We start from the raw sequence: 14652 nt of genomic DNA, 5'->3' as shown, positions 1-14652 counted from the left end.
GGTGAAGAAAATGACATGACACGAACAAGCAGGCGGATAAAGACTCTGGAGAGTTTTAATTCTTTCCCAATTCCACATAAAACAAATATAAAAAAGTAGAGCGCTCTCTAGAATCTCTCCTATGATAATTTCTCCAGCTCCATCTGGACTTAGACAGTTCATACGGTTTTTAAAAAGACCCATTCAGAAGAATAAGAGCAGGATGTAAAAATGAACAAAATTCAAAACCAAGAAAAAAACAAAACAAAAAAGGAACACTACAGCAAATTAATGACAGGATTCGTCAAACGGACTCTTGTTTGAATTCCTACTGTGAAAGCCGACCTCAGGCGTGGGCGACTTCGAATGGCACCAAACACAAAACAGGTAAATTTAAAAATAAAGACTGTGATGAGATTCTTGATGCAAGAGCTGGTAGTTTCTAATGTGTAGGTTTAGCACAGGTACTGTGTGAACACAAGTACACATTTCACTTGATCCGATCCCGCATGTCAGCGTGTTCTCAGAGCTGCAGGGCACAGAACTGCTGGTAGACGGCCAGGATGTGGTGGTCCAGCTCTGCGGTGAACAGCAGATTCTCCAGGGTTCCCATGTACTGCTGGATGGTCACATGGTGCTGCAGAACGAGGAGAGACGGCACGTCATCGAGGGAACACTAACGTCAAACATACTGCCTGCAGCGCGCACGCGTGTGCGTGTGTGTGTGTACGACTGTTTTACCATGAGGAAGATCTGCTGCAGCCGCTCGATACAGTTTTTGTACCACGGCGTGCTGATGTCGACGCTGCCCGTCTCACAGCGAACCAGATGCTCCGTCAACAGCATGATGAAACGCTGCAGGAGGAAAAGCATTTAAATAAGTGCAAACAAATGTCAGTTAAAGCTGCACCAAACGGGACCAAACAAGGAATAATGTCTCCAAGATAAAAGCATAAACGATGAAGTTTGAACCAGATCATTTTCCTCTCTTGTCTATAACCAGGTTTCCATCCAAAGAAGAAAAGTCATGTGTTTCAATGCTCTTTCTATTCTTACTGCCATGGCAATAGCAAGAGTTTGGCACATCAAGATAAACAGTTGCAGAAGAAGAGAGAACACCAAGATGATGTCAACATCAACATCTGTTTCATACGGTGGCTGATAAGGGCAAATGCTCTGCAAAAGTCTAAAACATTTCCATTAGGAGAAACGTATTGCAGCTTCAGAAATGATGCCAATTCAAAAACACATACAGAATCTGGAACAAATACAACGGAAACGTGCTGCAAATGAAAAGACATGCTTCAGAAAGCCAAAACAAATGCATTAAAAGCAACAACGGTGCAAATACAGAAACGATGCAAAGTCTAAAACACATAAACGTCGTTCTGGAAAACTGGCCGAGACCTGCTAGAATCCTGCTGTCCTGGTCTAAGATTTACGATTCCTCGCCCCCCTTCAGTACCTGGAAGATGACGAGGAAGAGGTTCTTCTGTTCGCTCTGAGCTGACTCCACCTTCTCCTGTAGCCTCTCGATCTGCTCCTCCAACTGGCCCTCCTCGTCCTCGCTGGCCTTGTCCATGTCCTCATCGTCACCGCTGTCCCTCTGACACACACAGAGAGAGAGAGAGAGAGAGATTTAATGGACATTTCTTATAAGCTAACGTGACCCTGATGGACATTACATGGTGGATAAAATTACCCTCTTATGCTGCTGTTTCTCCAGTTTGTCCTTGGCCTCCTCTAACTCCTGCTGGATCTTCTGGACGTGTTTGTCCATCTTTCGGATGGTCGAGTGCAGAATCTCCCAAATGAAAAGTCTAGACGAGGATAAGACTTGTTTTTATTCTCTATTTATATAGAAGCATAAAAAAATAAAGCAGAAAACAGAGCATCGATTTTTACGTCCTGGAACAAATGGACCCTGTCCTCATGTGGAGCGCCTCCTCCTGTTAAATGTGTTGATGTCTCACATCCCACCTGGTGAACTCGTGAGCCATATCCTGAGAGAAGAGCCAGTTAGCGACAGCAGCACAGTCCACGATCTGCGTCCGAATCATTTTGTCCACCAACACGGAGATCATCTACGACGCAGCAAAGACGCGTTACTTTCATTCCCCCTCAAATTTTCACATATGAACACCCACACGGTCTGTTTTCAGGTCTGAAGCTCTTCCTATCTGACTGCTTGTTCATACCTGCGGGTGATTCCTCCACACTTCATAAACCACCTTGAGGATGTGCAGCTTGCCCTCGTCCCTCTCTGTCAGGTTCTTCAGGATCTCATGGAACCTGGAGGAATGGGATGCAGGTGAGGCCAGCAGGACTCGATTTCTTCAGTGTAATGTTAATCATGTTTTTAGTCATGGGTCGAGTTTTAATGATAATCTTTATTAGCACTAAATATTGTACAGTTCTGTTTTTGTGGTTTCTTCAGATTCAGTTTTAGTTTTTACATTTAGGGGAACTTATTTTCTTGATTGTGCTACATAAGCTCTACTTTTTATAGTGAAGTGCACTGACAATTTATGTGAAATCAACTTTTAAACACCATTTTTACTTCACTGAATATATCTGCAAATCCAGACAGCGTTGTGATTTTAATAACAGCTGGATGTATTATACATACATCCACTGTTTTAGCATTCTTGGACAGTGGATGACCAGCAAGCCCCACGTTGTGCTTTGAGCGAATATATTTGAGCGAAATGGCTGAATGAATAATAATTTCAATATACCAAATACCAGCTGCATTTATACTTTGTATTGGGAAAGACACACTTGAGAGCTGGTGAAGCGTTTGTTTTTCACGGCGGGTGAACTTACTTGCCGAGGGCACTGAAGGAGTGGCTGAAGGATTTGGCAGCCAGATGGAGCAGAGTCTGCAGGAACACGTCGACCTTCAGAGGGTTGAAACTCTCGCCCTCATCTGGAAGAAGGAGAAAGGAGTGAAAAGAAGTGAAAGAGAACAAAGTAATGAGAGTGAATAGGTGACTTTACACAAAAGGATGACATGATATTTGCGTAAATCTCAAAAACGCCTGGCTGATAACGGCTAAATGTCATTTTCATTTAAAAGCAGAAAATTGGACTTTGTGAGGTGAACTGACAGAAGTTGAGTAATCCACCCACCTGGAACAGTGAGAGGTAATGTCTTCTACACAACTTAATATGAAAATCTTTTAAAGATGATTACTGAAGGACTCTCAGCCAAACAAATGACTCATGCCATCACTTATTCTTCTATGATTGTTTTCCTACTTTCATGCAGAGCCTAATATTTGATTTTTTTTTTTACTTTGTCAGTCTGTAAAAAGTCATGAACAAGAAAAATATGAAAACTGCCAACAATAAGGGAATCAAAAATAAAACAAAAAGAAAAAAAGAGTAACCATCGTCGTCTTCTTGGTTGGGGTTGGGCACTTCTTTGAGGACGGACAGGATCTCTTCGTTAGATGCTCGGTTCTTGATGGCGTTTGCCACGGTGATGGATACTGCGTAACCTGGTAACGAAGCTGTGAGACAGAAGTGACATTTTGTTAAGAGTTCAAACTTATACGCTGGTTACAGAGAGACGTAACCAGCTGTGGGACAACTCGGGGCTGACAAAGGAGCCATAATTAAGAGGCTCTGGCGGTAGATAAATGTACATTATGCGTGTGCTTACAGGCGCTCTCGTCTTGGTATTTGTAGATAAAGGTGGGTTCGGCTGGGATGAGTGCCGAAAAGGTTGGTGGGACGATGTCTACTATACGCTGGTGGTACGAAAGTCTGCAGGGAAAAACAACTTTAGTTCAAGGAGACACTTTCCAGATTAAAGTATCAAAGAAAACTTTACACTTCAAGGAAAAAAGACACTAATGGCATATGAATAAAGGGAACTAAGCATTACCTGAGACATTTAACCCTCAGTTACCTCAGTTACACTGCCTCTAAAGTCACTTCAGCTTCATAACATGAGAGAGAGGGAGGATCCACATTTAAAAGCTTATGTGAATAACACTTAAATACCTCATGCACTTCTCCAGAACCTCTTTGACAAACTTGGGCTTGGGCTTGTCTAGATCCACAGCCAGGCAGTCAGACCTTTACAGAGGACACACAATCATGTTGTCAGCTGTGCAGCGTTTTTTTTTTTTCAACTGAAAAGAATAAAGAGGAGCTGCAGAGGCTCTCTCTGTCCATCACAGAATCACTCACCAGTCATCCCAGCTCCATCGAAACTGGAAGTTGCTCAAATGGTGAGAAAACCAGTTGATTAATCTGGAAATAAAAAGGAAATGGAAAGATGAGATGACGGTGTTAAATCACAGACAGGAAGTTGTTCACTTGTCCAGTGAAGTTAACGTGCAGTGAAATTACCTGTCTGTGCAGGTGGTGTTCATGGTGTCCAGTCTCATGTACAGCATCTCTGTGGCTTGGGCCAACTAACAGGCAGGTGTTAAGGCATAGTCTCCTTTAAAGTGAACACTTTGTAGTTGTTATTGTTAAAAACTCTGCTGAGCACTTTAAAGTTCCAGTGTGAAGGATTTAGAGGAATCTATTGGCAGAAATGGACAATAATATTCATAATGAAGCTTTCATTCATTTTTAATCACTTGAAAATAAAAACTGCTGTTTTCAAAACAAGACTTTTATATCTACAGAGGGAGCTACAGGGGGTCTCTTCCACAAAGACACCATGTTCCTACAATAGCCCAGAACAGACAAACCAAACACTGGATCTACAGAGAGCCTTTCCTGTTTTTGGCACCGTAAAGCGAGGGATATTCAGTAGGTTGCAGTTGGCAACCTCACCACTAGATGCCACTAAATCCTACACACTGGTCCATTGTACTCATAGTGATAACATGTTTGATATCCTCATATAATTAATTAGGTTGTGGTGGTAATTAAATAGTTTCTGTCTCTCAATATAATGGTATCGCGACTAAATTTTCATATCGTGGTTCACAGCTCTTGTCTAAATGACTGATAACATTTGATTTGATGATAAACATTGTAAAAATATTTGTAATTGTTTCTTTGGCCTTTATTAGATGGCAATAATGGAGAGACTTCCAGGAAACAAGGGGGAGATGTGACCAGATTCGAAGCCACTGCAATGTGGTTCATGGTCGGCATCTTAACCCTCAGCCACACAGGCCCCAGTAATAAAATCTGTCACCATGTGAAATCTAAAAAGGAATAAAAGTAAATATTCCTGTTACTTAGAGAGGAATTAAGCTGAAGCAAAACACAAAACACACTTGGCTCAATGAGAATAACAGGTTTAACTCCGACAACATGTTAAAATGATGAAAATCAAGATATTCCACAAGTTGTCCACACTGCAGACTCTAGTCTGCAGACACCACTCTATCATCAGCACAGTCTCAAGATCTGTGAGCTGCGTGTGCAGTTTCTTTATGCTCTTTTCTGCAGCAGCTTTGGACACTTAAGTCAAACACACCAGCACAACACCACGAACCCTCAGAACCAAGTTCTGACAAGAGTTCAGACATTTTAAAGCCTGTTGGAAAATTGTACTGACATAAACTGCAGTGACACAAACAATCAAGGATACAACTTGTGGCAAAGATCCAGGCTGCAGTTTGCAGAGTTCAATAAGCAGCGTGGTGTACATGACGTCGATGTGAGGTGGAACAGGCAGCTGGAAAAGTTCTCCAAAGATCACCTGAAAAAAGAAAAATAGATAAATATTTTAAATCAGCCTTTAATTTTAATTTAATTATTCATACTTGTCAGCAAGTGGTTTGTTAAAAATGCGTATACCTCCACGATGTGATAGTTGAGTGGAATCTTATTTTTCCCTGGATAGCTAAGTAACTGGGCAGCACTGAAAGGTAAAAAGAAAAATCAGAGACGTTAAAACGTTAAAGTCTGTTTTCAACATTCAGACAAAACTGAAACATGACCGAGTTTGTTAGCCACCATGTTTTCCTCTCTTTCCAGTGAGTTTTGATGATACAGTGCAGGTTTTCTTCTATGACAAATCTCTCCACTGAGTGGCTGCCGGGCATAACAGGACCCTGAAGATGAAGAGGACAAAAGTTTGTGGACTTTGCACAAAAAAAATTAAGAGTGAAAAACTCAATCAATGACATAGTGATGTGTGTTTTTCAAAGCCAAGCCATAAAGCACCTCTGGGGCATCGGTGTAGTCGAACATGCGGAAGACAACCCGGGGCATGGGGTACTGGGCGTCGGGCATGTGGCCCGGTGGGGTGAAGGGGGGCAGGTTGTGCTGCAGGGCTTCACACAGCACGCTGTCAAAGGCGATGTAAGGACGAAGGATGTGGCGCTCCTGCCAGCGATCTTTCTTTAGCTTCTGAATCTGGGCCCAGAGGCAGTCCAGGTACTGACAGGGAGAGAGGGGGTAAAATTTTAACATCGTGCTAAGAAACTGACACACGCTAAAAAGCTTCTGCAAATGCCAGACCATCACACCTTTTCTGATCTCAAGAACAGAAATATCAGCCGCCGCTGTAATAGCTCTAAAGGTGAAGCTAGCATCAGCAAGGTCAAAGCAGATAGAGCAGAAAAAGTCACGGAATTGTTCTAACCAGAAGGCTAGTTTGTGAATTCATGCAAAATCTTTCAATTTAATATCATACAAAATACCAATGGACAGTTCAGGTACGTTAGAAGAGAGACCCACAGAGAGGATCTTACTGAAAACTACTTAAAATGGTACCAGTTGTTAGCAGAAAATATTCCTCTCTTCCCTCTCTGATTCTACTTATTCTTACAAAAGATGACACCGTGAAAAACTGAAACCAAAGAGATTGTAGGACATTTTTCAATACGTTTTCTAAACAATAAAGGGAGAAATGTAGTTCTTCCATCTGGCTCTCACCTCCTCCTGGGGGTGGGGCTTCTCTGCTGTCCACACCTGCAGCATGGGAACGTGTGTCTTTACTCGCCCCCTAAAAACGGTAGAAATGTGTGACATGAACTTGACTGATAAAAGAATCCATTGCTGATTAAAGCTTTGAACAAATAACAAGAATTTTAGCAAAAACTAAAGAGACCAACAGACCAAATGACACTAATGAGCAGAACACAAGGCAGACGTCTTACTTGAGGTAGCCTTCGATCTGGCTGAGAAGTCGGTCCATCTCAACATCCTTCTTCTCGTAAAGCTCCTTACCGACCCATGGCAGACAGGACAGCACCACATACACAAACCAGTCTGACCGAACCTGGGGACACGAACAAGACCTCTTAAAAAAAAATCAAATCCTAATCACTTCAACCTCCACATGAAGCAGGACTGCAAGCAGAGCGAACTGAAAATCAAGGCGCTTTCCACAATAAAACAAGTTTTACTGTTAAGTTAAAGTTAGGTGGTGTTTAAGTCAAGGATTGTTTTGGCACATTCTTGAGGATATAGGAGGTGTAAACATATCTGTGTGATTAAACCAGCATCACATTTTAGTATAATGATTATAATTATGTTTTGTTTATAACAAACATTTTGCACATTTTACTCTCTTTAACCTACGGTTCACCACTATCCGCCACTGCTGCCATGACTGCAGTTATTAAGTTAAGTTCATGGATTTCTCTGATACTTAAGTGTAGTGAACAAAATGTCAGTATTATTCTGCCTCAGCCTTCTTCCTACCTGTGGTACATCTTCCTCTTGAGTAACACTGACAAAGTTTTCAAACATGGCCACCATTGAAGGAGCAGCAATCACATGGCAGTTGACCAAGTCAGACAGAAAACGCACCTACAAAAAGAACACAGAGTTAAAAGGAACAAAGTGTAAGCATAGTGGGCTTAAGATCTTATAAAAAGTCATCTTACCAAGTAAACAGCTTCATTGTACAAGTTGTTTTTTAGTGTCTCCTTGAGTTGTCTGATCATGGCCTCCACAAACTCGCCCCCAAAGTTGTAGTTCCTGGCATTCAGGAGGCCAACTAAAGTTGTATACACAGTCAGCTTCTCTGGTAGGAGACGGGCGCTGTCAACAAAAGATGACTCCGTGAAAAACGACCATGCAAACATGGATCATTTAAACAGTAAAACGCTGAGAACTGGTATGAACTTACACAGCACATAAAATGCGCAGGATTTTGTTTTTGTAGTTTGGAAGATCAGCCTCCAACACACCTGCGAGGCCCTCCAAGTTGCTCTCCAGGGATGATGTACTCTGTCAAGACAAATGAAATTGCAACGTCTAACAAACTCATCAACTAAAAATTAGTCCGCACTGGGTGCCAGGGGCCACATGAAATTAGGGAGCAAATTAATGTAAACCACTTCACTGTTGAGTCAGTAAAGCCATACTCTTTGTTTTGGTGATTGTTTTTAGAGGTACAGCAGTGCAGCCATTTGGATCAGAGTGAGATGGAACAGAACATTGTTGATGTAATTACAGTACATTGCCGGCCTTGACTCTTTACCTTCTCCCCCACACGACATATCAGTGACTCCAGGCGGTCTTCAATTTCAATTGGCTCAGATGTTCTCCTCCTTTTGTGGGCCTGACCTCCTGGAGGGGTAAACGAGTCACAAAATCATCACAGAGTGAATGGAATCAGAAACATCAGCTGAGACAATAACTCAGGGTCAGCCAATATGGGGAAAATCCACCTTAAAACAGAATTAACACACTACATAATAGTCCATAGGCAAGTTTTAATTAGTGATTTTGAAGTTGTCTCTCCCCACAGGGACATTTCACCGATTCAGAGGTAGAATATATTGTATCAACGTATCCAGATTATCAATGGAGTCAATCATTGTCAATGGATTCTAGCGACTCTAGCCATAGGTAACGTTAACGTTGTTAATTACGCAATTTAAAGATGCACAATGTAAATTCCGTTTTAGGGTGGATTTTAACTACTAATCAATAAGTAAACTTTTAATCAGCCCCAAGTCAGTGGATCACAACCTTATAAGGATAAGATGGGCATTAGTGCATTTCATAAAAACTACTCTCATTGAGGTATTAGTATTATTCTCATCACTGGGTTACCGCCCCCATATCTATTAGCTACCCAGGTTAACAGTAGCTAACATAGCAGCTAACGGTAACCGCGTACCGGTTAAACCTAACACACTTTTCTCAATATGCTCGCTTTCCTGCCACGATTGCGAAAACAGATACCAACAGATATGAAGTCCTTTGCAATTTTTGGATGGCCATGACGAGAGTAAAGCCTGGCCTCGTAAAAATAATCCATCAATCAGCATGCGTGAAAGCACCAAACACAAGATTAACGTTAACCTTACCGAAAACACGCTAACGGTAGGTAGCCACCACTCGTTAGCCTAACGTCTGAATTACACACGTATCGTCCACTTACCGTCATTCTCGTCGCTGTGTCGTCTCCTGGACATATTTCGCTCGTTAAAAAAGTAGCACTAAGGTAATTCGACAAGAAAATTAGTATGAAACAAAACAGTAAGTCGACTGAACAAGCTTCTAGATCCTTCAGCCTGGCCGCTACTAGTGCAGAAAAATAATAGCGGTCTGATTCAAGTGATGCACATCCGGGGCAGTCAGGGGCCAACCGGAAGGTGCACCGTCTTTTTTCGCCCGATGTTTAGTGCTGGATTTTTTTATGCACGTTTGATGATAGTTGGATATGTGACATTCGCATATTGTCATGTTTAAGACTTTCTATGGAATATTTGCCAGTGTTTGGTCAATATTGAACGCTTTACGATGCATTACTCCCACATGTTCAGACCACAAAGCTGAAGAAGCTCCTTCTGAATTTTAACGAATCTTGTAACTTGGCTAGCCAAAGAGTGTTTCCTAGCTAACTAAGTTGATGATGTCTTTTTAAAAGCGTTTAAAACCATGGCAGCGGAAGATAGATCTTGCAAAGAGTTCATGGACTGGGAACTTGACATCTCGTCATCTAATGGATTAACGTTAAAACAGGAGAAACAACTTTCTGCCTCACAAAGGAGGTACTATAGCTTCTGTAGGAGGAAGGTGAGTGACAACAAACACTGAACATGTTGTATGACCTAGTTTTTTACTACATGCAACGTCAGCAGATTAGTGAACACAGCTGAGCACATGGGTGTGAATAAATCCAACTTTCTAGGCAAATTTCACATATTTACATGATTCGGTAATGACAGATCTAGACAAACGTACTGAATTTAATCTATAAAACATCAATTTCTGTAAAAATAACATATCTAAATTTTACAAAACTTTAACATGTGTACATAAGATATAATCATTAACAGATCGAAATTACAAATTAGAGCTACACCGATAAATCAGCTGTGTGGTTATATTGACTTGTGTTAGCTTAATGTCACTATAACAGTATTGATATGTTGGCTAGCAAATAAGAGGAAATGGCATTATTGCTACGCTGAAGATGGAAAATTCTTAAAAACGTCTTGTTACTGTTGAACTTTACAACCACCTACTGGCTTTTAAGATGTCTGGGATTTATTTCGCCAAAGCCAAATCTCACATGGACAACAGAGTAAAGCACTTTGAAGGAAAAAAAAAAAGCCATCTCACAACGTTAACGAAGGTAAAAAATAAAATGTATCTGCCCCATGATTCTGATCCACTCCAGAATTTAATGGGTTCTTCTTTGGCTCATTCTACTCAGTGTACCAAAAACATGTCCTCCTTGGCGGAGGTCATAATCTTTAACAGGGGGTTGAAAGGAGACATGGCTTTTTATTATGGGGCACAAGCAAGGTTAGGAACCACAATATAAATTTTTCAGTTTCACACAGTTTAACTATGCATTTTTTTTATTTAAAATCACTTTATGCTTTTTCTTCTCTACAGTCATTTGCTGCTTTTGTGGCATCCAAGAGGGATGACCATCAGGAGGAAGGAAGCACATCTTGGCGCTGCTGCAGCCAGACCTTTAAAGAACACTCCGCCATTCACAAACATGTGGCCAGGACTCATGATGCTGAAACACAGCAGCTCACACAGGCCGCATATGAGCATTTGTTAAGCCAGCTGGAAGAAGAATCTGAATCACAGCAGCCGAATGAGCGTGAAGCTGAGCCAGCGGACATTTCTGCATGGATACCCGAGACAGGTCACATCTCTGAGGAACAACTTCAAAAGTACTGTTCAAATTATGATTCTTTCTTCTGAGATCTGTTCAGTACAGCACAGCTCATTTCATTATGATGTCCATGTCTTTTAACTGAACTTTAAAGAGGAAATCCAGCATATGATTTCATTAACAGATGTGATTTATAAAATTTGTGTTTTAAACGTGTTTCTAAATAGATACTGATGTTTCTCAATGTAATTCTTCTTCTCAGGGGTCTTGGGAAGGTTCTGCTCTATTATCACTACTGTCAAGTGGAAGATCCACATGTCATCTGTGCTTGGCAGAAAGCTTTGTGTGAGAAACTCCACTTAACTGGCAAGGTAAATAAATTCTCTTATCCTGCCTCCAGCTGGGAGACTGCAGAGTGTTTACACTGAGAACAGATAAAGATTTGTTGACATGTTTCTAAAATTCTGAAAAAGAAGGATCAACATTAAATTCAGTTTCACACTCCTCTTGAAATTTATCATGATCATCTTCCCCAGGTGAGGGTGGCGACTGAAGGCATCAATGGAACAGTTGGTGGCACCAACATGGCCACTGACATTTACATCGACGCCATGTGTTCACACCCTCTCTTTAAGATGGATAAGGTGGATTTTAAGGTCAGACTCAAGTTGGATAAAAGAATATACAGATATGCCTTTTGAGTATTAGATAACACATCACATAGTTTTTCTGTATATATATATATATATATGAAGTGTGTGTTTGCGTACATGAGCATGCGTGCCTCTGTGTTTCTCTTCAGACAAGTGATGGCGGTGCAGAGTGTTTTATAGACCTGAGGGTCGGGGTCTATAAGGAAATTGTCCCAATGGGAGTGGATCCTGATGTTATTTCCTACCGACTGGCAGGTAGAGTTCTAAAAATCAATAATACTAATTTAATACGATAGTAAAATCTTACTTTTACCACCATTGGTACTATTGCATATAGCTCTGTTATTTCTGGTTTGTTGTTTGTTACACATACAGACATTGATAGGAATTGCAATGTTACTATTTTGCTTTCAATGTTCTTCCCCGTCTCAGGGGTTCATTTAGAGCCAGAGGAGTTTCATAAAGAAGTGGAGGCTCTTTTGGCTGAAGGGGATTTGTGCAATGACACCATCCTCTTGGACTGCCGCAATTTTTATGAGAGTAAAATTGTAAGTATTATATCAGTTCTCCTCCAAAAACATTGACTTGCTCATGTTCTACAAGATACAGTAATATTAAAATTATTAGCATATTAAACTTGTGCGAAATCGACACAAGCTGCCTTAAAAAAAATACTATGTTTAACTTGTTACAGTAAGAGCGATACACCGCCAAAGAGCCATTGGTACTGTTGTTTTGACCAACTTTGTATTAAGTAGAAAATGTTAATATTTTTTTTATGAACTTATCATTTAAATGTTCTTGAATTCCTGCTAGATTCAGCTGTGTTTTCTTTACTTTGACCTTTGACATTCCCAGTAAGAACGGCAGGCATAACCATTATAATCAAATAGGACAAAATCCAGATGCCAATGTTTGCCATTCTGATATATTTTTTTTCCCTCCAGGGGCAGTTTACGCAGTGTTTGGCTCCAAACATCCGTAAGTTTAGCTACTTCCCAGACTACATCGACCAGAACCTCGAACTGTTCAGAGACAAGAAGGTGTTAATGTACTGCACAGGAGGGATCCGCTGTGAGCGCGGCTCTGCCTACCTCCGCTCGAAAGTAAGCCAGCTTGTCTTAGAGGTGAACTAAAGAATGGCCTTTTTTTAAAAGTGAAGCAGCTTCTGAAACTGGCTTTTATTATTATATATAATAATATATATTTAGCACCGAATGCAGAATGTTTGCAACATTTGCCACCAACACTGAAAATTCTTGTGCATCGTCCTACCTGTAGGATGTGTGTAAAGAGGTTTACCAGCTGAAAGGTGGAATCCACAAGTATCTGGAGAGATTTCCAGAGGGTTTCTATCGAGGGAAGCTTTTTGTGTTTGATGAACGTTACGCTATCTCCTCCAACAATGACATCATCTCAGGTTAGTGTGTGCACAAAGATCCTTATCAGCATGTTGAATGATAAAAAGAGAGTGCTACCATATCAGAAAACATTAATAAACACCAACATTTAGTTGTTGTAAATAACTCTGTGTCTCTGTCCAGACTGCAGGTACTGCCACTGTCCCTGGGACCAGTACGAGCTCTGTTCCACCCAGTTCTGCTGTCAGCTGGTTCTGTCCTGTTCGGGCTGCAGGCAGGACGGACACACCGCCTGCTGCCCCACCTGCCAGGACAAAGGACAAGCCCAGAGCAAGGCATCCCCCGCTGTTCTGCATCACAAAGAGGAGTGCGAGTGTACTGGTGGACGTCCCAGGATCCCTCAGGATGTGTAGCGATGGAAAGGTTTTGACTGAACATCAGTGCTTGCAGCCACATGTAAATGCTGCCTGTCCTGGCATATTAATCAGAATGTACAACTAGAATTTGTGGAGGGTGTCCAGTGTATTTTAAATCCACCAATTTTTTATATGAATGTTGGAAATTAAATCAGATTCACTGTATTTGCTCTGACAGACAGAGCCATCCACAAATCTGATATTTGATTTAAAAAAACCTTTATAATCTTTTATTGCAAAAATGTAAGAATGCACCTGCAAAATCAATGACTTTTATTACAAGAACTTCATAAAACTGGAATGCCTCAATGTAGATATGAAAGCTATGTGTGTATTTGTGTTAAAAAAGAAGGGGGGAGTTTCCTTATTCTTTATTTTTCAAAATCAGTGCTATGTTTTTTTTGTTCCGAACAGTAATGGTAATGTCAAATTAAAATTATTTGAAGTTATGCTGTATATAAAGTAGATACATATTGATCATGCAGTCTCTGACCAAAGCAGGTTACTGACACTAGAAGTGTCACTAAAACACTTGCAAACCACATGCAGCAGCACACCTGTGTGCCTTACTTGGAATGACACATTTTTCACAGGCTTCGCCTCAGCTTATCTGAGTGTAAGCCTGTCTGCATGAAACTATGCAAAAGCAGGCCTCAAGTAATGCCAGGTGTAGAGTTAAGTCTTACTTTCAGCAGATCTCAGCATGAGTGATATTAATCCCTGAGCCCTCATGAATAAAGATAAAGTTTCACATCATTTTACTTTACATGTTTTATGCAAGTATGGAAGCCCATAGTGGACTATATTAAAAAAAAAAAGACACAAAATAACACAACACAACACAATAGTACCATGATTTTTCATTTTTGTTTTTGTTATTTGGGTAAAGATTAAAAGGGAAATGTAACAGCTGTTTGACATATCATTTTCAAAGACTTAACCTGTTCTGAAGTGGCGATATTCAAAAGCAAGTGACGCAGCACTCTTACATGTCAGTGTTGGTTGTTTGATGACAAAAACGCATTTACATGTCATCATAGTATTATTGTGAACCTACAATTTGTGCATTGTGCAAATATCTTTGCAAATACTTATTTGCAGAAATGAGGAGTCGAGGTAGTATTGTGACTTGTTGAGTCCAAATAAAGTAGAGATAGGTATATAAAGCGTTATTTAATAGAAAATGGATTAAATGTGTCAGTATGTAAAATAAAAAAAATGAA

The 14652-nt window shown here is 40.6% G+C and overlaps 2 protein-coding genes across 2 annotated transcripts; one reads left to right on the top strand and one right to left on the bottom strand.

Annotated features, from left to right (window-relative positions):
• Positions 1 to 46: 46 nt before the first annotated feature.
• On the bottom strand, positions 47 to 9465 carry LOC121611522 (nuclear cap-binding protein subunit 1). The gene is made up of 23 exons (XM_041944114.1): positions 9302 to 9465; positions 8393 to 8481; positions 8039 to 8139; positions 7794 to 7950; positions 7609 to 7716; positions 7062 to 7183; positions 6838 to 6907; positions 6124 to 6339; positions 5914 to 6011; positions 5755 to 5818; positions 5546 to 5656; positions 4342 to 4406; positions 4180 to 4242; positions 3991 to 4065; positions 3647 to 3750; positions 3372 to 3494; positions 2806 to 2908; positions 2178 to 2271; positions 1960 to 2063; positions 1682 to 1799; positions 1445 to 1585; positions 721 to 834; positions 47 to 616 (listed from the first exon to the last, which is right to left on the bottom strand). The coding sequence occupies exons 1-23, from the start codon at positions 9333 to 9335 to the stop codon at positions 503 to 505; spliced, it is 2388 nt and encodes a 795-aa protein (XP_041800048.1). The 5' UTR covers positions 9336 to 9465; the 3' UTR covers positions 47 to 502.
• Positions 9466 to 9555: 90 nt separating this feature from the next.
• On the top strand, positions 9556 to 14571 carry LOC121611658 (thiosulfate sulfurtransferase/rhodanese-like domain-containing protein 2). Its single transcript, XM_041944307.1, has 9 exons — positions 9556 to 9939; positions 10768 to 11057; positions 11262 to 11370; positions 11536 to 11655; positions 11802 to 11907; positions 12085 to 12200; positions 12600 to 12758; positions 12934 to 13072; positions 13197 to 14571. Exons 1-9 carry the CDS (start codon positions 9802 to 9804, stop codon positions 13424 to 13426), a joined length of 1407 nt encoding a protein of 468 aa, XP_041800241.1. The 5' UTR covers positions 9556 to 9801; the 3' UTR covers positions 13427 to 14571.
• Positions 14572 to 14652: the final 81 nt, after the last annotated feature.

The sequence above is a fragment of the Chelmon rostratus genome, chromosome 9 (genome assembly GCF_017976325.1).
Source record: "Chelmon rostratus isolate fCheRos1 chromosome 9, fCheRos1.pri, whole genome shotgun sequence".
Taxonomy (NCBI): Eukaryota; Metazoa; Chordata; class Actinopteri; order Chaetodontiformes; family Chaetodontidae; genus Chelmon; species Chelmon rostratus.
The sequence above is the reverse complement of the archived record's forward strand: the minus strand, read 5'-3'. Positions and strand labels throughout refer to the sequence as shown.